This window comes from Gigantopelta aegis, chromosome 15 (genome assembly GCF_016097555.1).
Source record: "Gigantopelta aegis isolate Gae_Host chromosome 15, Gae_host_genome, whole genome shotgun sequence".
Lineage (NCBI taxonomy): Eukaryota > Metazoa > Mollusca > Gastropoda > Neomphalida > Peltospiridae > Gigantopelta > Gigantopelta aegis.
This window is the reverse complement of record NC_054713.1, coordinates 43583400-43607032: the sequence shown is the minus strand read 5'-3', so window position 1 is coordinate 43607032 and position 23633 is coordinate 43583400. Positions and strand designations below refer to the sequence as shown.

Below are 23633 nucleotides of genomic sequence, written 5' to 3'. Positions count from 1 at the left end.
ATCTAATGACACCCATGGGCGTAGCTAGGATTTGTTGGGGGCGTGTGTGTGTGTGTGTGTGTGTATATGTGTGTGTGTGAAGATGAATTATTGGAAGGTGCAAAACACTAGGTGGTCCAGGGACATATCGTCCCGACCCCCCCCCCCCCACCCCCAAATCTAGAGGCTTTAAAATATCATTTTGCAGTCATTTCAGGGAAGGAAGTAAATGTTTTATTTAATGACGCACTCAACACATTTTATTTACGGTTATATGGCGTCAGGCATATGGTTAAGTACCACACAGATATTGAGAGGAAACCTGCTGTTGCCACTTCATGGGCTACTCGATTAGCAGCAAGGGATCTTTTATATGCACCATCCCGCAGACAGGATGACACATACCACAGGCTTTGTTACACCAGTTGTGGAGCACTGGCTGGAACGAGAAATAGCCCAATGGGACCACCAACGGGGATCGATCCTAGACCGACGTGCATCAGGCGACTGGGCTGTCCCGCCCCCTCATTTCTGGTAGGTTATACATACTTATAATATTAATATCAATATGTTTATCACAAATTCCTATATGCTTAATATGTTTGGATTTTAAAATTACGATGTTCATTATGTTTGAATTTGTTTGCGCTCGAATAAAATAATCTTCATATGTGATCTTACCAAGTGGGACTTGTAGAGATACTGAATAACTTGTTAAGATAGAACTTACAAATAATATTTGTTTTTCAGACAGGATTTGAAGTTAGTTCTCAAATGTTAATTATTTAATACCTTCTTATTGACTTTATTCTACGATTTAACGTAATTGATGGGTCATTAAAGTATATTATTATTTGTGAGATATTTTCTTACTCACAATGTTTATCAGACATTCCTATATGCTTAATATGTTTGGAGTTTCAAATTACGATGTTTATCATGTTTCAATTTGTCTGCATTCGAATAAAACAATCTTCAAGTAAAGTACAGTATATTGATCAACTTGCCCCTTCTGGCACATCTTACCCCAGAAGGTGGGTTATTTGAGCCATTTTTTATAAAATGTTTGATAACCCACTATTATGCAGGGACACGGCTGACTTATGATAACTTGACTAAAATGTGTGCACAACTGTATGCAGCAAACATTACACTATAAACCATCACCTAGCATACCTTAATTCAAGCACAGGACTTGTTAGAGTAAAAATTAGCCTCAACTAACTCGTTCCTCCCCTACTGCCATGAACATGTAACAAAACAAGTTTTCATTGGTAGTATTCAGTAGAATTTATTTCACAATGAAATACATCATAACATGAAAATTTAATCATAGATTGAAATTACAACAACAGTTAACTTTTTAACTCTTTAAATTCAAATATAATTTTTTCAAATTGAAAGTGGCTATAAAAAGGATTAAACTGCCACACTCTTTATGGAAAGCATATACATGCGCATGTACAATTCAAAATACAATAAATATGTTATCTTAAAGGTCACATTAAAAGTACCATAATCAGAGTTGAACAAACAAAAAATGTAATATTCAGAAGAAAAAACAATTCACAACTTTTGTAAATATATTTACAACTATGACAAAACCTTGTAGAACACCAGCACTATATTTAAGCTCTGACTCACAAACTGTATTAATTGGGTTTACTTTTTTTTTTATGATTTAACTTTTATTAAAATTTGTAATACTGAAAAATTGCATTCAGGTATGATATAATATAGGTGGGTTTTTTAGCTTTTTAAACATCAATTCAGCTTTTATTTTAAAATGATTTCCATATCCATGACTATGGAAAATAGAGAACTATTGTGATTACACTGCAAATCTGTAACATCACTACAGATTTACTCCATATCATTTACATTTTTTTTTTTTTACTAGGATGATTCAACATACTAGCTGACTAACCCTATAAAAAGAAATTGTAACAATTACTTACTGTTTTAAGATTAATTTGTAATGTAAATTAATTCTACATACATGTACTCTCTTCTTTTCACTTACCAGCAAATTATCTATATTGACATCCAAAAGAAACTTTCATAAAATTTGAATTATTTGATAAATATTGTTGCTAATCGAAAAGAATCAATTTAGAAACCACCTTACCAGCATTTTTCAAATCCCACCATACAGTTTGTTAGTTTTTTTATAATACAAATTCAAAGCATTGTAAAGTTCCTTTTGGACGTCAGTATATATTAAACAATTTCCAACAGGATAGTTTTCACATACAATTTATATTCTGCAATTCAAACAAACCTAACTACTTTAAGCTACGAAATATTCAGATCATTAAACCTTTAAAAGGAGGTTAGAGTATTTTAAAGAATTTTGTTTCTACAAGTCTTCAACAAAAAGTAACACAAAATTAGGTGCAGCCACTTGGAACTGACACAATGTTTATGCCAGGTCCGTGATTATAATGAAATAAAATGTAAAGAAAATAATAAAATCAAAATGGAATACAAAATGTAACCGGTAGTACTAGAATTATTTAATGCATAGCCTTCATGAAGTCTTTTTCATAATGGGCAACATAATGTGAGAACAATAATTTAATTTGGACATTGCTTGTGCAAATCTAATTCTAACACGGCTCACCCTGTTCTTTGCCAAATTAGCCAACTGCTATTTTTTATACTAAGTGGCTACAACATGTTAGTCTTCGACTCTTCAGCTAATAAAACATTCCTTAAATCAACCACTAAATGTTAGCAATTTTTAAGAAAATAGTCGACATATTTGAAAATTGGCTAAACCATTTTTCGATATTACATTTCTAGGACATCACCTATGTGGTCATGATGGGTTACACATAACTATAAATGGGTTACCTCAATTTGTAACCCATACAAATTGTTCATGCACATTCTCAGTTCTCAGACATCTATAATGATGCCAGAAAGCAGTTTTATATACATAACTACATATACAGAAAGTTTTAACTTCAATGAAAGTGGATACCTGAATATGATTTATATACAGTCTCAATGAAACGTGTGATCGCATTAGCGAAATAACAAACAAATTATGAAATGGATGATAGCTAACAGAAACATGTTTCTTTCCTTTTTATATTCTATCTCACCCTAGTCATTTTAGACTCGGTATGGTCCTGATAAGATTTATACACATGTAAAAATTCATGCCTCTGCGAACAACAGGGGTATATATGACAGGCCCTCTGTAGACAGGTATTACAGGTGTCCTTTTTACACAGATCTGACTGTACAATGTACATGTCGATGTTAACACAGCATGATTTACACACAGTACAGGTATACACATAACACAGAATGTTGAAATAAACTGATAGCAATGGACTACATCATGCTATATGTACGGTATCATCATTTTGACTTCATACTTAATAAATATACATCTTGCCATCTTTTTTTGCACGTTACAGCGGAAAGATGGCACAAATTTTCAAATACATTTTGTTACACTAAAACTATAATTTTTTCTATATTTAAAAAGAATTAAAACATATAAATGATAAATTGACAGAGGTGAAAGTAAGTAAATACATATCATATTTGATAAAAAAAAAAGAGAAAAAAAAAGAGAAGATAATAAATAAAGAAAAAAAAAAAAAACTAACCACCCACCCCCTCAAAAATTACATACATGTAGCTAACACAATAGTTTTTTTCACAATATAAAATAATTCATTCTAGTGTTCCACTTTTAAGTTCATTGTGCATATCCCTAGAACTCATCCATGACACCGTTTTTTAAATGCTGGAAAATAATTGATGTAAAATAATTGATGTAAAATAATTGCTGAAGGAAATTTTTTAATTATGAAAGTCCATTTTTTTTTTAATGATACCACTTGAGCAAATTTATTAATTAACTTCAAAAACAACTTCAAAATGTTTTCCATTAGTAGCAAGGGATCTTTACATGCAGATAGTACATACCATGGCCTTTGATACACTGGGCATGGGACACTGGTTGTTTATGAATATTAATGCTTTGACCAAGTACCACAAACCGAAAATGGATCTGAAGCCAAATTATGTAAGATACTTATTGTGTACAAAGCCAAAATGATGAAATGATGATTTCCATCCACAGATACCAGACCCCTACTAGTACAATTAACAATAAAATTGCATCTTTATACCTTGTTCTTTAACAAATATAATACACATAGTTGAGCAACTTCCTAAATTGCTGTATCCATTTCATGTCTAACTTTCATTCTGACCATTCTTGATGTGTTTCATGTCAACGGAACAACAAAGGGTAAATAATAATTTCCTCTTTTTTTCTCTCCAGATTTGTGATGTTCATCAAATAGATAAAGTATAGACATGCAAGAGCAATGGTGAACACAAATACTATAAATAAATTTTCTAATAAACTGTTCTTCTGTCTCGTTTATTCTTAGGCCTTCTTTTCATTAACACTGTGCAGAAATTTCCATTTCCGTATCTGAGATTTTCGCAAGCAGATTACTATACAAAAGTTTATGTTGTCCAAGAGTACTTTTAACCCGCTAGTAAATACTTTGTGTTACAATGGGGGGGGGGGGGGGGGGGGGGGGAGGAGGAGAGGAGGAGGAAGAGGAATGCTCATTGATAAGTTTTTCCAGCACACAGAATGCCCATGTACAGAAACGTATATTTGAAAAAGGTACTGTATGTTTGCATTGTAAATAAACTCACAAGCAGAATTGCACACGAAATTGTGTTAATGGATAGCATGCCTTATTCCCCAAGGTTCCAATGAAATGAAACACACTTTCAGTCCAAACTAAGGGTGTCTAGATTATAAACAATACCAATATTTCCATTTCAATGTCAGCAAAATAGCCAGTTTTAACACAGGATTAAAAAATATTAATAACAAAAATAACTTTAAAATCCTGTTTTTCTTAGCTTACTTCAAATCCTTGTAGGAAGTAACTGAAAAAGGTTTGCGAAATATTCATTTTATGAACTGACAAAGGCACTTTCAATCACTTGTTTCAAATATTTTTGCTCCAAAGTCTCGCGCTAAAACAGTATTTTCCTCAGCTCAGTTGTCGAGTAGATCTACTCTTTATTAAGGACAAATCTACGAACTAGCTTGACTCAGAAGTTCTACCATAGGCGCTATGAATATAGGCACTGAACTAGACCTAATAAAGGTTCTACAACACATGACTAGATCTATTCCATCCATTACCGTTGTTTACAAATAGATCTTTGTCTAGAAAGTATCATGTTTCTACCATAGGCTATGATTCTAGTGAAGTATCAAAGTTCTACCATAGGCTGTGGTTCTACAACAGGCCGTGAGTAGATCTATACAACTTGTTGATCAAAGTGAAGTCTGTTCTTCACAAATAGATCTATGTCTACTGAACTATCATGACTAACTACAAGCTAGTAAACTACACAAGACCTACCAAAATTAATGTTCTATGACAGGTTGTGAGAAGATCTATTCAATTTGTTGTTGATCAAAGTGAAGTCTGTTCTTCACAAACAGATAATATATCAACTGAATTATCATGACTAACTACACGCCAGTGAGCTACATAGAGTAGATTTATTCAACATGTTACTGGGGTTTTTTTACGAAGCAGAGACTGTTCTTCACACGTAGAGCAATGACTAGTGATATAGGAAGACCCACTACAAGTATATCTCATAAAAATTCTCTGAGCTACATGCTTTGCTGTTGTTCCTTATGAGTAGATCTACTCAACTTGTTTTGCTCCTTACAAAGCCGAGACTGTTCTTAACAAGTAGAGCAATGACTAGTGATACAAGAAACCTGAGCTACAACTATACACTTTGCTACTGTTCCATATGAGTACATTTGCTCGGAGCTATACACTTTGTTGCTGTTCCTTATTTGATTTGATTTGCTTGGAGCTATATACTTTGCTGCTGTTCCTTGTGAGTAGCTTTGTGTCTAGTGAGCTGGGATGACTTACTGAAGGTTCTGCTGCAGATTTCACACTTGTACGGAGCGTTGTTGCCCGTCTGCACCAAGTTCAACATGTGGGCAAAACTCTGCTCCGTCATGGCCGTCACGCCATGCGTCTCCATGTGTTGCTTCAGTGACCACGTGGTCGCACACTGCCGATTACAGACCTCGCACATGTAGCGTTTCTCTCCCTCGATCAGCTGGGACAGAGCCTGTTCATACAGTTCATTCTGGTCAGACATCTGGTTGTTAGGATCAGACACAGTCTCCTCGTAGTAGGTCACTGATGATTCACATTCGACATCTGTCTGTATCTCTACCCCAAGTCCATCTGAAGTGACCACTTCTGTACCACAGTTTGCAACATACACTGCAGCGTCCGCGTCTACATCGCCTGTTATTGCTTCTACTACTGTGTACGCTGTATCAACGATATTACCTTCAGTCTGAGTATCGACTGTTCTGTCTTCCATGTCGTCGTATGTCATTTCTGCACTGAGAGGAGCAGAGGTGTCATTGATATCAGCATCAGAAGCTATCACTCCAATCACAGTTTCAGCATCAAGCGTTTGACCAGTTTGTTCCTCGATAAAAGTGGAATTTTCCATATTTACCACAGCTTGCTCAGTGGTCATCTCTACAAATTCTGTGGCAAGACTAGATGAGCTTTCATTAGGATCTGTAGCTTCAACAGAAAGACCTTCAGAAGCTGCTGTAGAGGAATCACCTTCAGTGTTGGTCACAGAGGCTTTGGCTGAAGAATCGGCATCACTTTTCCTGTCCTCATCATTCAACGTCACAATAAAGCTATCACTGGGAACATCCAATTCATTAGTCACCGTGTTTGAAACCTCCATGGGTTGAGACCCTGAATCCACTGCTGTAGCATCATCATCTCCTTCTACAGGATCCGGAGCTGGATGTTCTGGCAGAGTGATGCTGATCTCATCCAGTGTTTCGCTGGTCTCTTGTGAGCTCGGGACGGCATCGTCATCCTCTGCGACATCCATTGCTTCTTGAGATTTTGTATCGGAGACTCCGCCTTTTCTTTTGTGCGTCTTCAGGTGCTGCCTCAGCCTCTGCTGTGCTGTGAATTTCTTAGGACAGTGAGGACACTGCATCGCTTCCATGCCACTCTCGCGGCAGTAGGTGTGCTCCACTGCGAGCCGCGACGAACCTTGTTCCATGATGTCTGCCGCAGTTCGAATGTTGTGTACCCTGAAGTAGTGAATCTTCAGATTCCAGGTCTTCTTGAACATTTTATCACAGCATATGCACTGAGGCATGCCTTCTCCGCACTGTGTCAGTTTGTGGGTATACCATGCAGACAGTTCTGGAAAATCGTTCTGACAGTATTCGCATGTGTTCACAACTGTAGGGTCAAGGTGATCCAATTCCACGTTTGTTTTCAACTCGTCGAGTTTTTCGTGATACTCCCCGTGTTTCATATCCACATGGACTTTGAGTGAGGAAGATTTCAAAAATTCTTTACCACATATAGCACATTCATGTATATTTTCTACAGCAACCGTGTTTCCTGATTTTGCAGATGGAGTTTGGCTGGCACCACCTTTCTTTGTTTTGTGCACCATTTTATGCATTTTTAAATTTATAGCTTTGGCGAAACTTTTACCACAAATGTTACAAGCAAGTGTTTTCTTAGAATCAGTCGATTCATCTTCCCAATCCTTGCTTGATGTTGAAGTTTCTTTTTGCTCGTGGCTCTCCATGTGAAGTTTAATGTCAGGAAACCACCCACCACACACATCACACTTGGTGATTCGTTCACCACTAGGAGTATATATCGACTTCTTTATCTTCTCAGAAATCTTTTCTTTCATGATCTCACTTTCCACGGGTCTCTTGCGATGCCTGGTAAGCTTATGCTTCTTCAGGTCCCAAAACGTACCAAGTTTTTTTTTACAGATACTACACTTGTGCAGGACCACCTCCGATTCCTTCTTATTGTGGACTTTTATCAAATGAAGTTTCACGTTCACGATACTGGTGAACAGTTTACTACAAATGTTGCATTTGTTTGCATTCACACTCACCAGTTTATCAGGAAGATTCTTTGAATGTTGTTTCACTTCTTTCTTCATGGGTGAAGGTGGTGGAGTAGCTGTTCGTCTGGGTGACCTTCTCGTAGAGTCTGAATCCGATACAATCTCATTGGACATCTTTCTGGTTGTCCTTCTAGGAGAGGCTTTTACGGCTTCCTCTTCACATTTGACGTCACTTGGACTGTGACAGGACATGTGTTTCTTCAGGTGTAGAGACTTGGCAAAGGCTTTTCCACATGTTTCGCACTTGAAGGACAAGCCAACATCATCGTCTTCCCTTTCATGAGTGCGCTCGTGTCGATTAAGCTGTGATACGGTTCTGAATTCTCTCTTGCATGCACAACACCGGAACGACCTTTCACCACTCCTGGATGTATCGGCGGGACTGGATGACTTTGATTGCTTTTCAACAGGTGCTGACGCTGTGGACATTTGAGAAGATGTTGATCTTGTGGATTTTTGAACAGGTGTTGATTTAGTGGTCTTTTGAACAGGTGTTGATTTAGTGGACTTTTGAACAGGTGTGGATTTTGTGGACTTTTCAATGGGTGTTGATCTTGTGGATTTTGGTGTTGATAATTTAGATTCCTTTTGCATCGGTGTGGCTGAATTGGAAGGTGTCGAAGACTTAGATTGACTTCGTAAAGGTGGAGTTGATGTCAACTGAATGTCCTCAGGTTTCGACTGTTTTTGAACAGGCGTTGACAACTTGGATTTGTTCTGACCCGGGGTTGACTGCTGAGATCGAGTACGAGCAGGTGTTGCCATTTTTTCATCTTCATGTTTAGCAGCCTCGTGCCTGTTCACCTTGAAGCGGGTCGAGAAAGTAGCATCACAGTACTGACAAGCAAAAACCTGAGGATCGTCTGTGGGTTCGCTAATGGACTCGGCATCAATGTTGGCGAGTTTCTGGGCATCTTCTTCTCCATGAACTGAAGCCATGTGGGAACTCAAATCAGACGGCAAAGAGAACCATTCGTCACAGACACGGCAGACGGGCAACTTTTCTACAGCTATAGACAGCTCCGTCTGGCCACCTCCACGGACGATCTCGAAGTCTTTCTCACTGCCATATTCCTCAACAGACGATGGGTCATCATCTGAGTCATCATCATCGTTAACATGGATCGCCAACATGTGGCTCCTCAACTCGGAATGCAGGTGGAAAGTTTCCTCGCAGGATTCACAGCTGTAGGCGGCCGGAACAGGTGAGGACGGCTCCTTCTTGATGTCAGTGATGAAGTCTGTGTGGTCGGCCTTGTGCGTCGGTATGTGTCGCTTAAGCTGCGATTCCGTTCTAAAGCTCTTGTGACAGTGGTCGCAGGTGAATTTCCTTTCTCTGGATTCTGGTTCTGGTACAATGACTGTTGCAGGCTTAGGGGTCCTTGGTGTTTTGGGTTCACCGTGTTTAAGCGTGATGTGCTGTTTTAAGCCGGTCTCTTTGGGATAGCCTTTACCGCACATGAAGCAAGGGAACTTGATGTGTTTGTGAGTCTTCCTCATGTGTTTCAACAGAGCAGCGGTGCTGGGAAGTACACTGTCGCAGATGTTGCAGCCATGTTTGTTCGTTCTGCGTTCAGGACTTTTGCAAGGCGACCCCTCCTCACAACTATTCTTGCTCTGACACAGAGACTCCTTGTGCTTGCTCAGTGCTGTGGGATTTCGAATCTTCGCACCACAGTCATTGCAACTAAATGGAAACTCAGTGGATGAATATTCAGATGCTGTCTTCTTACTGGCTTCGGGCTTGCTACTCTTTTCCTTGCCTTGTGGATGTTGAGCTAGAATGTGCTTGTTTAGGAATGTTATATGTCCGAACTGTTTTGGACATTTGTCACACTTGTACGGCTTGTCCTGGTTCTCATCACCAGCACCAACATTATCAGACTCGGCTGCAGTTTTATCCTTTCCCTCACCAGCCTCAGATTCTTTTCCCTCTTCAGCTTCTAGGTTGACTTCCGAAACCTCTGCAGTAAATGCTCCGGGAATGGTACTATCAGCCGGTTTCTTATAATGAAGAGCCAGAAGATGTTTTACGAGATTCGTGGACTCACGGAATGAAATGGAACAGAATCCACACTTGTGTGGCTTATCCGAACTATCTCCGCCTTCAGCTTTGGCAGATTCGCTAACCGAAACCTCTCCTTCCTCCTTGTGAGTCAAGAGATGCTTCTTCCAGTTGGCAGGCTGAGCAAAGAGCTTTCCACACTCCTTACACTTGTAAAAGGAGTCCGGAACGGGACTGTTGGCATCAGCAAAGTCTTTGACAGTGTGCATCAGAGAGATGTGCTGCTTCAGTGCATGGGAGCCCTTTACGAACACCTTCCCACACAGGCTGCACTGGTTGCCCTTCACCTTCATCTTCTTCTTGTTGATGTAGTTTATGGTGGTCGCCTCCATTGGTTTCACCTTACAGTACGACTTGTGCTTCTCCAGCCCGGAACTGTCCTCGAACTGTCTGCTGCACAACTTGCACTGCAGTTCATTCTCCTGTTCATCCATCTCCTCAACTGCTGCATCATCATCATCATCATCATTCAGTAAGGTGGAATCCCCTTCATCCTCCTTGTGTGTTGCCTCATGTCGACCGAGATGAACCAGTGATTTGAAACTTCGGTTGCACATGGCACATTTGTGAGGACGAGCCTGTTCTTCTTTTTTCATTTTTTCTTCCACGGTCTCAGAATTTTTGGCTCTGTTTTCAGCAACGTCATTTTTGCAGCCAAGCTTTTCATGCTCCCTCAGCTTGAAGACAAACTTGAAGCCTTTGCCACATACAGGACAGTATTTCTTCCAGCCAGATTTTCCCTCCTTGTGGATAGCTTCGTGCTTCTTCAGGACATCCCGAGACTTGAAGGCTTTATGGCACTCGCTGCATTTGAACGGTTTTTCTGTGGTGTGTGTCAGGAGGTGGCGCTTCCGATGAGTCGAGGTTCTGAACGCCATGCCGCACACATCACACTTGTACGGTTTTTCTCCCGTGTGAATCAGAGTGTGTCGGGACAGATCCGACCTCTTGTTGCACGCCTTGTCGCAGTACCTGCACTTGAACCTGCCTTTAACGGCACCGTAATGAGTCTCAAAATGGCGCTGCATCTTTTCTTCTGTGACAAACCCTTTCCCACAGATGGAACAAGCGAAGGGTTTCAGCAGCGAAGAATGGGTCTTCACGTGTCGTTTGAGGTGGGTGGTGGTGTAGAAACCTTTACCACATAGCTCACACTTGTGGGGCTTCTCCCCTAGGTGCCTCATCATGTGGCGGCGGAGGTGGGACGAGTCAGGGAAGCCCCGCGAGCATACCTCGCATGAGAACGGCATGTTCCCGGAGTGCAACAGCATGTGGCGCTTCATGTTCAGCTCGTACTGGATCTCCTTTCCGCAGACCTCGCACGTGAACTTCTCGTTCTTCTCCTGCCTCGTGTGCCACATCAGGTGCTGGCGGAGCGAGTGGCGACACTTAAAATCCTTCTTGCAGACCCCGCACACCCAGTTTCTGCCCGAGGAGTGCGATAGCTCGTGCTGCTGCAAGTAGCTCTTGAGCTTGAACCGCTTGCTGCAGTTGCCACACTGGTACGGCTTCATTTCGGGATGCACCTCATCGATGTGGCGGTTCAGGTCTCCCCGCGTTGCATACGTCATGCCGCACTGTTCGCAGATGGACGTCCGCGTTCCGTCACACTTCAGCGTGTGTCTGTCGGCATACTCCTGCAGCTTGAACCTTCTGCCACACTGTCCACAGGCGAACGGGAGCTCGTTGGAGTGAGTCAGTCGGTGCTGTATCAGATACTCCTTCACTTTAAACGACCGACCACAGATGTTACACTTGAAGGGCCTCTCGTCTGTGTGAATTCTAATGTGCTTGTTGAGGTTTCCCTTCAGCGAGAACTCTTTATGACAGATGTGGCACTTGAACTCTCTCAGCCCGGTGTGTACGGACATGTGGGCGCGCAGGTTAACTTTCTGGTTGAATGCCTTCTCGCAGAGTTCGCACTTGAATGGTTTGCCTTTACCCTTCAGGTGGTTGATGACGTGTTTCCTCAGACTGAACTTGGTCGCGAAGGCGTTGCTGCAGATCGGACACTCGTAGAACTTGTCGACGATGTGCGTCACCAGATGCTTCTCCAGTTCGCTCTTCTCCTGGTATCTCTTCCCGCAGGCATCGCACCGATATTCCACATCCCCAGTCTTTGCCGACAACACGATCGCATTGCTGCCGGAATCCACAATCGACAACTGCTTCATCTCTAGCTCCGAGTTGGGCCTGGCCTCAATCTTATCCAAATGTGACAGCATGTGCTGCTCCCAGTTTTCCCTCAGCGCAAACGTCCTGCGACAGAGGTTGCATTCCAAGGTCGAGTCATCCTCCTCCTTGATGACCACGTGACTCCGCTGCTCCAGCTGGATGGCGAGTGGCTGGAGCAAGGCCTCCTGGTCATCCTCGGGCTGACCGGGACACTCGTGGTCATCCCAGTCGGTCCTCTTGGTGAACACCTGGCGACACAGGTCACACTTGTAGACCTCGATAGACTCCACGGAGCCCTGCATGATGTTCATCTTGGCTCCTTCTTGCTGTGCGGCCTCCAGGTCCATGCCCACCTGGATGACCTGCATCTGCTCCTCGGTGAGGTCGTTACACTCCAACTGGATGGTGTTCCCGTCATCGTCCACCGACACAAAGGTCACGACATCGTCGGGGAGGTGGACGCGGTTTCCCATCTCGTCGACGGCAATGAAGGTGACCATCTTGTCCGAGGACTGGACGTCCTCCATGGGGACGATGGTCACCATCTGGTTCTCCGCCGCGTCCACCTCTTCGTCCATCTGGATGATGCTCGTCTGGACGGCCTCCTCAGAGTCCTGGATGGGAACGGACACGACCCCCTGCGTGTTTGGTTCCTCGTTCCTCAGCTGCATCAGACTCTCAAGGACTTCCATCTGTGCCGGGTTTACCTCCAGCATTGTGACGTTCTGATCCATGGTGGCAAACGTTTTTAATTACAGTAATGTTCTAGTATGATTTAATTTTTCTATTGGCACAATTCAATATGTTTCACTGTCATACATACTGATGTCATAGTTTCTTATTGTAATATTCTACAAAGCATGAATCAGTTTTTCCATCAGCACAATTCAATATGTTTCACTGTCATACATACTGATGTCAAAGTTACTTATTGAAATGGCAAAGCTTTTGAAGTCTCGGTATAAATTACTGTAATATTCTAATAAGTAGGATTCAGTTTCTCAGCATCCCCATTAGGTATTTTTTACAATGGCGTACACAGTAATGTATTCTTTCTTTATGTTCCATAAAGTTTTTTTTAACTGAACCATAAAATATATTCTGCTATTGGTTACACAGTTTAACGAATTCTTATTGTACACTTTCAACCATTTCAATAGGACTACTCTATATATATTCTGACATATTACTCCTAAATGTCAAAGCTTTGTTGATGGCTAGTATTGCCATCTCTATGATGTATATCCACCGGTATTCTGTTTGTCACAATAAGATATATTGTTTGTAGATCACAATGTTTTTCACTTCATATGTTTTCTTTCTTCGGTGCTGAAAAATATAAAGCAAAAACTACTTTCTAAGGAAAACTAAATGCATGTATGTCTCACATATTCAATAACCAGAAAGGCAACCGACAACAAAGAAAAGGAAATGTTATGACTGTTAAAACTGGCTTGTATAAGATTCATTTTAACAATTTAAAGTATGCTTTGTTTAACGGCTATTGGAAAGAAAAAGAAAGAAAGAAATGTTTTATTATTGTTTTATTTACGGTTATATGGCGTCAGACATATGGTTAAGGACCACACAGTAGCGAGAACACTGCTGCTACATTATTTCATTAGCAGCAAGGGATCTTTTCTATGTATTTTCCCTGACAGGAAAGCACAAACCACGGCCTTTGACCAGCAGTGGTGCACTGGTTTGAAGGAGGAAAAACTCAATCAGTTGAATGGATCCACTGAGGTGGTTCGATCCTGCAAGGCAAGCACCCCAGGCGAGCGCCCAATCGACTTAGCTAAATCAACCCTTTAACAATTTGTGCTCTGTGCTTGCAGAGTTGTAAAACATGTGATGAGAACACATTGTCACTGTACATTTTAAACATAATTCCTTTTAAATATGAGTAGTGTGATTTTATAATAATGTACACGTGTGTACTATCAACAAAAATACTGTAATGATTTATATTTATGAAATGTTAATATCATATTTTGTTTTATTTTCTGAAATGAAAAGGATATGATAAAATAGTTGTGGTATGAAGATGGCTACAGTACCAACTGTAGACTAGAAACATTCATTATTTATAAAACTAGTTCAATATGTTGTAGTTCCGTCTAGACTGAAAACAGGGACTAGTGCTGGACTTCACAAATGTGTGGGCTTCGATTCCAATTAGGGCTTTGGTACATTAGTTGGATATCGGTACACATTATAAAAGAGGATGGGCTTGAAATGGCGACCCGCGAAAGGCAGTCCAAATATAAAAAATGCATGATGTTGTATTAGAAACACCAGGATGACCTGAAACACTTCAGATGTATGCAAATGGTTGATCTAAACAAAAAAAATATGGTAAAAGAAAACTCCCTTATGCACTACTACCAGACCACTAAATTAACATGTGTACAAAGTTTCATGAAGTTATCTGTAAAGTTTTTTGAGTTGTGCTCTAGAATCATTACTACACAGACAATGCTCATTTTAAAGGAATGCTTGAGCAAGGCTTTTGGATTGATATGCATATTCAACAATATATAACGCACATTATTGCTTAATATCAACAAGTGTAATCTTATATTTAATTAATAAAACGGTTAAATGTGATGGCTATTATATAACACGGATGCAGCCATTTTGTACCATCCCAGTGACTATGCCCTCTGGCGAGCCAGTGGTTACATAATACTTAACAGTCACATCAGGAATTACCGTAGCCTTAGAACTGAAGACACAAACGTACCTGATTTTTGTGGATGCATCGCAGTGTTCTGTAATAACATCCATCCCAGTAAACCAGCAATAAGTATATATTATTTTTCAATACAAAATAAACCACTGTTGTCAAAGTGTCGAAATAACTGTATTATGTTATGTCCTAACATCAACCCACGTACTGAAATGATAATCGCAGTGTTTTCTCAGTTAATCAGTCTTTTCATTCTGTGGCCTGTACCTGTGGTTCCTGATTGGCAGGTGTCTATTTGTATGGTCACCATTACTTACTGCTGGCTCGACACAAAAAAATATGTGCCTGTTTTATTAAGATCACAGGGTATTGTGTGATAACGAGCCAACCCTAAAATAATAATGGACATTATCAGTCATCCTACTTTATTACTGAAATCATTCTGTAAAACCCTTGATTAAGTACTTTCCCATCTAAAATCACAAAACTGACCAATTATGTAGTCGCAAAGAAAAGAAAATTATCACATAGGTATCGTGAGAGATCGTTTTTGCTCCATTGTAGGCTACCCTACCAAGAGGCCTAATAATATGCATTTTTTCTTTGGACTTTTTAAGAGAGAAAAATACTATAACTCCATTTTCTTCTATTGATGCAAACTGAAATATATTTAGATACATAGTTTATTATACTATCAAATCATTTATGTTGTTTTACAAGTCAGGTTGATGAAAGCGAAGCGCCTTGTTGTAAATTATAGTTTGTTTACACTGCATACAGGAGTTAGTCGGAGCTGACGTCACTTCGCCCCAAACTATCGTACCAGACGCCACAAAAATGAAAGAAAATGACTGTCCCCAGTTAGCAGGAATTTAGTGTTTTATTAACTCTAAAATTACATGCTTTTCACTTGTCAAGGTGTCAGTATGCGTTGGTGGTCCGGGCATGCATCTTTCCAACATATAAGGCTCATGTTTGGGTTCACTGACCCTTTAATATAACCCACAAATTGTGATGCGGGAGATACAAATTAGGGCCTGTCACTTATGTTACTCCTGTGTGCTTAATTACCTGGTCCACTGAATGGCAGATACTGATCAAATCAAACAGATGTAAGTCTTGAAATGACTGCTTTCCACCACAATGGTTCACATAGCTGATGCAATTCCAAACAGATGTGAAAACTGAAAAATAAATAAAGTTAAAATCAAAAAACAATATTAAGTATATTTACCACAAGCACAACTCAAACAGGGCTAGCTCTGGCAATCACTAGATTTGACAATTTCAAATTTTATTTTAATTTGGAAAAATGATTTCACGTAATAATTGATATCGAGTTTGTACAGTTTAATAGATAGTACACCAAATGGCGGATTTGTCTTTCTGTTCATTCAGAACTAGCCCTATGAGGACTTTTAAACAAAATGAAAGACCAAAAATATAGGGGAAATGGAAATAAGCACATTAAATTGTTTGACTGATCAACTGTGCAAGTTGCATGCACACTGTTTTTTCCTAAAATGGATTAAATCCACACAAATTATAGCATATTTACAACATTATTTACCATCTTTTCTGGTTCTTTTTACTTAATATTATTAGGGTAAAACAGGTATGGCGCCATACCAAAATTGTTTTGAAGAAAAAAATGTTTAAAGTTAACCTTTTGACAAAATTAATTACTCTTATCATTACTGTATGATTTTCTTAACCCTAACCCTAAACTTAACCCATTTTCTTTCTGGGGAGGCCCTCCATATCCCCTATTGACTGTAGTTGCATTCAATTCCATAGCACTATACCCAAAAATTTCTTTCTGTCAGAAACACGGTTTATATCAAATAGATTGTGTAGTCTCACATAAAACTCAATCATGCCATTCTATTATAAAAACTGTTTTAATTTAATGACACCACTATAGCACATTGTTTAATTAATCTTCAGGTGTTGTGTGCCAAAACTTTGGCAGTTCTCACTACATTTTCCCATTAGCAGTAGACAGAACAGCACATACCACAGCCTTTGATATATTAGTTGTGTGGCACTGGTTGGGAAGGGGGAAAAAACATGTCTCCTGTAAGGTGGTTTAATGCTACAATTCAAGCACGTCATGTGAGAACCCAACCAAGTTAAATACCACAGTGAGTCATGGCCCCTCTTACAAGACTTACAACAATACTTTTCTCATGCAAAATACAAACAAATCTCTAGGTTTTAAAATCAACTCCTCAAATCTCACCACCATGGCCCCTCCCCCCCCCCCCCCCCCCCAATTTACAAGACTTACAACAATACCACTTCTACAAGACTTACAACAATACTTTTCTCATTTTCAACTCCTCAAATCTCACCCCCCCCCCCCCCCCCCCCCCCCAATTTCTTCTCTTTTTTACCAATGCAGTGTTCTCGCTGCTCCATTTAAATGGGGCGGTCCACCCTGTTATTGCATTTTGCTGCCCTCCTTTCACATTATGCCAATCTCCTTTATTTTTACCAATGCAGTGTTCTCGCTGCTCCATTTAAATGGGGCGGTCCACCCTGTTATTGCATTTTGCTGCCCTCCTTTTTCACATTATGCCAATCTCCTTTATTTTTACCAATGCAGTGTGCTCCATTTAAATGGGGCGGTCCACCCTGTTATTGGATTTTGCTGCTGCCATCTCCTTTATTTTTACCAATGCAGGGGCATTTTAATGGGGCAGTCCACCCTGTTATTGCATTTTGCTGCCCTCCTTTCACATTATGCCAATCTCCTTTATTTTTACCAATGCAGTGTTCTCGCTGCTCCATTTAAATGGGGCGGTCCACCCTGTTATTGCATTTTGCTGCCCTCCTTTCACATTATGCCAATCTCCTTTATTTTTACCAAAGCAGTGTTCTCGCTGCTCCATTTAAATGGGGCGGTCCACCCTGTTATTTCATTTTGCTGCCCTCCTTTTTCACATTATGCCAATCTCCTTTATTTTTACCAATGCAGTGTTCTCGCTGCTCCATTTAAATGGGGCGGTCCACCCTGTTATTGCATTTTGCTGCCCTCCTTTCACATTATGCCAATCTCCTTTATTTTGCTGCACCCTCTTTTTTTCCCCCAACGCCCCCTACTGTATTTTACTGGCACACATTGCCGCCATTTCAAAATGCACACTTTTATCTCAAATACTGAGGGGCAAAATAAGGAGTATCTCGTCACAAAGTTGATCCACACACAACAATATATGGTAACCAAGCTTCCCTCCCCCTTTTTATACCTTTTTTGATGAAGGGTGAGGTATCGCGTGGCCTCCCTCTATTAATTTTCACCCAGCGAGAACACTGCAATGCGTAACACAAACTACACATGGCAGGCAATTTTGACAAACTCCATATTGTATCATCTTTTTCTAATGCAAAATATAAAACCTTGACATTCAATTTTTAAAAATTAAATTGCAGTTTTAAAATTTTAAAATAAATGTGAAATGTTGATTATTTACCTTAATACTGAAGGGTAAACTTCAGGCAATTGAACTGACGAATGTGTTCAAAAGATTACCAGCCCAAAAGCCAAGTATTTGAGATCACTGCAAGTTATAAATTATGTAGCTTGAATTGAAACCTGAAATATGAATAGCAGATTCATAACACAGTTGAATCTATGTAATTGAATATCAGTTTATAGCATAAATCAGTTATTTGCATATTATTATGTTGCACTGAACTGTTTAGCATTAAACCAATACAAATTTTATATATATATATAAATTGAATAGCTTTATAAAGATATATATCGGTTCGTTACATAAGAAAACTTCTTTCTTATTTGTACATACAAATCAACACTTAAATTTTAAACAAGTACTTGTACCTGTTTTTACGTCTTATATTGAGGTTTTTTTGAAAACCTCGTTTCATTCAATAAAATGTTTACTGTACTGAATATTTTAAATGAACTATTCTCTACTTATTTTTAACAGTATATGACGATCATTGTGTGACTTCAATAATCATATAACAATACAAATTAAGACAGAAAATATATAATTATTTCTTGAATGTGGAAGTGCCTTTAAAATTACCTTTTTTTTTAAATCTTAGCAAAAAGGTGCATTTGTATTGTCAACATTCCTAAGTTCTGTGTTATGCTTTGAACTCTGTTCAGTTTGTTTTCTTGTCTGCTTGTTCTTCACAATTCGGAAATATTTTCATTAACAATTAACAGTTATAATAGTTATTTACTAGCCCAACATAGAATATCACTAGCCATGTGAGTGGGGGTACCATAATCTAGAAGCCCTGACGTGACTCTCTTAAATTAACTGAAAATAGCGGTAGATGAAATAGCATTTGGTGTGTCACATATGCCAGATCAACAAGGCCAAATAATTTAATTTTATTGATTTTCATCCCCCTGTTGTTAGAATTTTTTTTAATTATTATATTCGATTTACAAAAGGTATCAGAGGCGGATCAAGCCCCCCCCCCCCCCACCTAAATTTTGTGACAGTTATGTTATTATTATATATTAATTAATTTATTTTTATGACCCCCCTTCCAAACCTCCCCCAAAGTTCCCTTGGCATTCCGCCTTATGTCATTGGGGCCCCCTCCCCACCAAATTGATTTTCTCGATTAGCCACTGGGTATGACTACATTTCTGTGCCCCTACCATAATGAATAGTAGACATAGTTATTCATAACAATTATAAATCATTCTGAGTGTATACATTATTTTAATTAAGAATCAGTTCATTAAAAAAATTAAAAAATATTTTACAAACTTATCACTGATATGAACATACTGCCAATCTGTAAATATTGTTAGCAATCATGGGGCTAAACTGAATTTTTCCATTTAAAATATATTAATCAAAAAGAGTTTGTCAACTGTGCACATAACAGAAAAATGTATATATTGGATCATGCTGGGCTAGCTCTGGGTCGGGGAGAACATTTCACCAAATTATCAATCCTACTTCAAAAACTGCAGAAACCCAGTTATTTTCCAACAAAACATCATTTATTTCATGAAATTATTTCGCCAAATTAAAATAAAATTCACCAATTGTTTTTTTAATTCGCACTTGGCAAATGCCAGAGCTAGCCCTGATCATGGAGTGCCTTTAAAATTAAAAATCATGAACCGTGCATGTATGAAAAGTTATTTTTCTAAAACCATGCACCTGATCGCAGTTACAAACAAATTTGCTTTCCTGTTTACTGGATGGTGTTACACTTTGTTTACCAGATTCATCACTGAAATCGTTTTATGTCCATGTTGTTGATTCATCACTGAAATCGTTTTATGTCCATGTTGTTGACATATTTACATTAATTAGTAAAGTTTGTTTTGTTTAACAACACCACTAGATCACATTGATTAATTAATCATTGGATGTCAAACATTTGGTAATTCTGACACATACATGTAGTAATCAGAGAATAACGACTACATTTTTCAGATAGAGCACATTGATTTATTAATCATCAGCTATGATGTCAAATAGAGTCTTAGAGACGACATCTGCTACATTTTTCAATTAGTAGCAATGTATCTTTTGTATGAACCATCTCAGACAGGAAAGCACATCCCACAGCCATTGACCTGTTGAGGTGCACTGGTTGGAATGAGAGAAAAAATCCAATTAGTTGAATGGATCCACCGAAGTGGTTCGATGCTGCGATGCAAGCACCTGAGGCAAGTACTCAACCGACTGGAATATACATTTTATTTTATCTACCGTAACTAAAAAATATAGAATATTCTTAGTGCAAATATTATATTTGTGTTTTATTGATAGCCAAACGTAGTGCAAGGCACACATTAAGTCAATGCTTTTCTTAATGTGCAGGGAAAGTTGCTTCCCTCTATTTTACAAATTTAAAATGGGTGCCAAATTTGTTATGTTGATCATTGTTGGAAGATTTATTTTATTAATGATGATTCAAATATTTCAATCAGGATTTAGTGAATACGGTAGGTTATACATTTTTGGCAAACAAAAAGCTAGCCCTGTTTGGTTTGTGTGTCCATTTGTTGCACTATTTCGATTGAAAAACAGTTAAAACGTAGTGCCACAAATTTTGAATACCAGCTATGTAACAATATCCTGACATAGAAAGAACCACACTTTCTATGTCCCTTCGGACTAAACCAAACAGTTTGGGACGTCCATGGCATATGCCAAAACTATGATCAAGTAGGCTAACCAGATGTTTTACAAAAATATATACGACTGTAACCAATGTTTATTTACTTTTTCAAAAGTTGACATAAATGTTCAACTCAAATGTTTGTATTATTGCATGCAATTGGTGCATTCATGAAATGAGGTCCCACATCAAAATTCGGGCAACTGACCAGATTGCACTGGGAGTTGGAGGTGTCAAAACATATGACATTCTTATATTAGTCAGCTTAAAGCCCTACTGTGAGTGTGACATCCATAAATTAAAAAAATAATTTGAATGTTTTTCTAATAACACATACAAACTAATTTTTTTAAGTTTGTGAAAAGAGAATGTTTAAAAGACCATGTTTTTATCATCAATTTGATGGGACAATCGTTGTGTCGCGTACTATAGACCATAGATTAGATCCAATCATTTTATCTTTCACCATGTTAACCTTGAAATTTGGAAGTTAGCGTACATTACAAAGCGATCCTTATTCTGCAGTTAAAAATAAGGTGGTTTCGTTTTCTGTGTTAAAGAGCAGGTTAGTGCGCCATTGGCAAGCAAAAAATACAAAGTAGTTTTCTTCTTTTCTGTTAATCTAACCTAAAGTGAGAAGAATCCGCAGTAACAGACAAGTGCGTCAGCCGAAAATACAAAAATGGAAGAAGTGTCTCATAGACTGGTGCTAGACAAAGCTAGGGTTACGGACGCTGTTAGTTGGCGTAAGATAAAAACGTGTTCGGGTGTTTATTGCATTGTGGGATAGCCCAGCAAATTCCGCCTTCCTAGATGCACCGATACCATTAATTTCCCATCAAAACGAGTACATTTTGTGAATAAGATTACATATTTAACTTATTTGATACCTTAGAACACAAAATACATGTCTTATAGGTTAATAAAAATGTTATATGTACCTGTATCAATGATCATCGAGAGCACAGCATACAAGCATAAAGTAGGAAGCGACCACGCGCGCATGGAAAAAGAAAGAATACTACTAGTAAAACAACAGATGTAGTTTATGTGTATGATCGTCAGTTGTAATTTAGGCGGAATTAAAATGATTTGCCCTTAAGATCGAATAGTTGCTCTTAATTGCAACTCTTAACAGAATATGTTTGCATAAAATATTCAACAGAGAGACAGACAGAGATTTTTTTTTAAAAATACACACAAATTTTGTACCGTTTTTGTAAGACGAGTTGCCTTGCAAATGAATCCAAGGAAACTAGAGAAAAAAAATGGTTAGGCTACCACGCTAGGAGCAAAATAAATACAGCCCAGAAATGTTCAACCTTAGCTTCTCTGGGACCCCCCCCCCCCCCCAAAAAAAAAAAAAAAAAAAAAAACCCCACAAACAAACAAAACAACAAAAACGTGATTAGCTGGACAGCAAACAAGTCGAATTCAATGAGGGGAACAGTAACTGGTAAGACTATTCGACCAGGACACAATAAACTAACGGCTCACATCTTCAAAATGTTAAGCTGTAGGCCTACCACCTTCACCAATGTAGTAGAGTTGGTATAAAGTGCTCCAACTGGCAGTAACTAGTGGGAATTTCCCTATTGGCTCAGTTTGTAGAGCATTGGACTCTTATACAAAAACATCGACCTCCACTGGGGATTCGAACCAGAGTCTCTGGTTCGAATCACATGAGTGAAGGTTGATGTTTCTGTTACACCAGCATACAGCTGTGACCTAGAATACCAGACATCGTACAGGGGTGCCCAACCTAGTAAGGCTTGAGACAATCTGCATCACTGCCATCAGTGATCAAAAGCCGTGGTGTGTGCTGTCATATCCAGTCCCAAATGACCAAATGTCTGACATCCAATAGCCGATTGTCTATAAATCAATCTTGAATGTGCTCTAGTGGTGCACGTGTCCTCAAGGAAAACAAATTAACTTACTTGTTTTCATTTCGTTTTGCTTTACATTGATTAATTTTATTCTGCTATATATTGCCTGGAACGAAGAGCTGTGGTTAAAAGTATATAAATATTACTCGAATTAGTGGAATTATATACATGTAGCGTGTTTCTTTTGTTTTTTGTTTTGTTTTGTGCTTCTTCTTTTTAAAAGTACAGTTTGTTTTGTTTAACGACACCACTAGAGCACATTGATTTATTAATCATCGCCTATTGGATGTCAAACATTTGGTAAAGCTGACATGTAGTCTTAGAGAGGAAACCCACTACATTTTTCCATTCGTAGCAAGTGATCTTTTATATGCACCATCCCACAGATACCGGCCTCGGTGGCGTCGTGGTAGGCCATCGGTCTACATGCTGGTAGGTACTGGGTTCGGATCCCAGTCGAGGCATGGGATTTTTAATCCAGATACCGACTCCAAACCCAGAGTGAGTGCTCCGCAAGGCTCAGTGGGTAGGTGTAAACGACTTGCACTGACTAGTGATCCATAACTGGTTCAACAAAGGCCATGGTTTGTGCTATCCTGCCTGTGGGAAGCGCAAATAAAAGATCCCTTGCTGCTAATCGGAAGAGTTGCCCATGTAGTGGCGACAGCGGGTTTCCTCTCAAAAA

General features: G+C 39.1%; 1 protein-coding gene across 3 annotated transcripts; it reads right to left on the bottom strand.

Moving 5' to 3' along the window:
- Positions 1–1249: 1249 nt before the first annotated feature.
- Positions 1250–22387, bottom strand: LOC121389896 (zinc finger protein 236-like). Of its 3 annotated transcripts, none has more exons than XM_041521557.1 (4): positions 22001–22387; positions 18404–18525; positions 15999–16111; positions 1250–13564 (listed from the first exon to the last, which is right to left on the bottom strand). In XM_041521557.1, exon 4 carries the CDS (start codon positions 12967–12969, stop codon positions 5875–5877), a length of 7095 nt encoding a protein of 2364 aa, XP_041377491.1. In that variant the 5' UTR covers positions 12970–13564; positions 15999–16111; positions 18404–18525; positions 22001–22387; the 3' UTR covers positions 1250–5874. The 3 variants fall into 3 exon arrangements, with proteins under 3 accessions (XP_041377491.1, XP_041377492.1, XP_041377490.1); XM_041521558.1 differs by having other exon boundaries at positions 15999–16083; XM_041521556.1 differs by lacking the exon at positions 22001–22387 and adding an exon at positions 21687–21727.
- Between the last annotated feature and the right edge of the window lie 1246 nt (positions 22388–23633).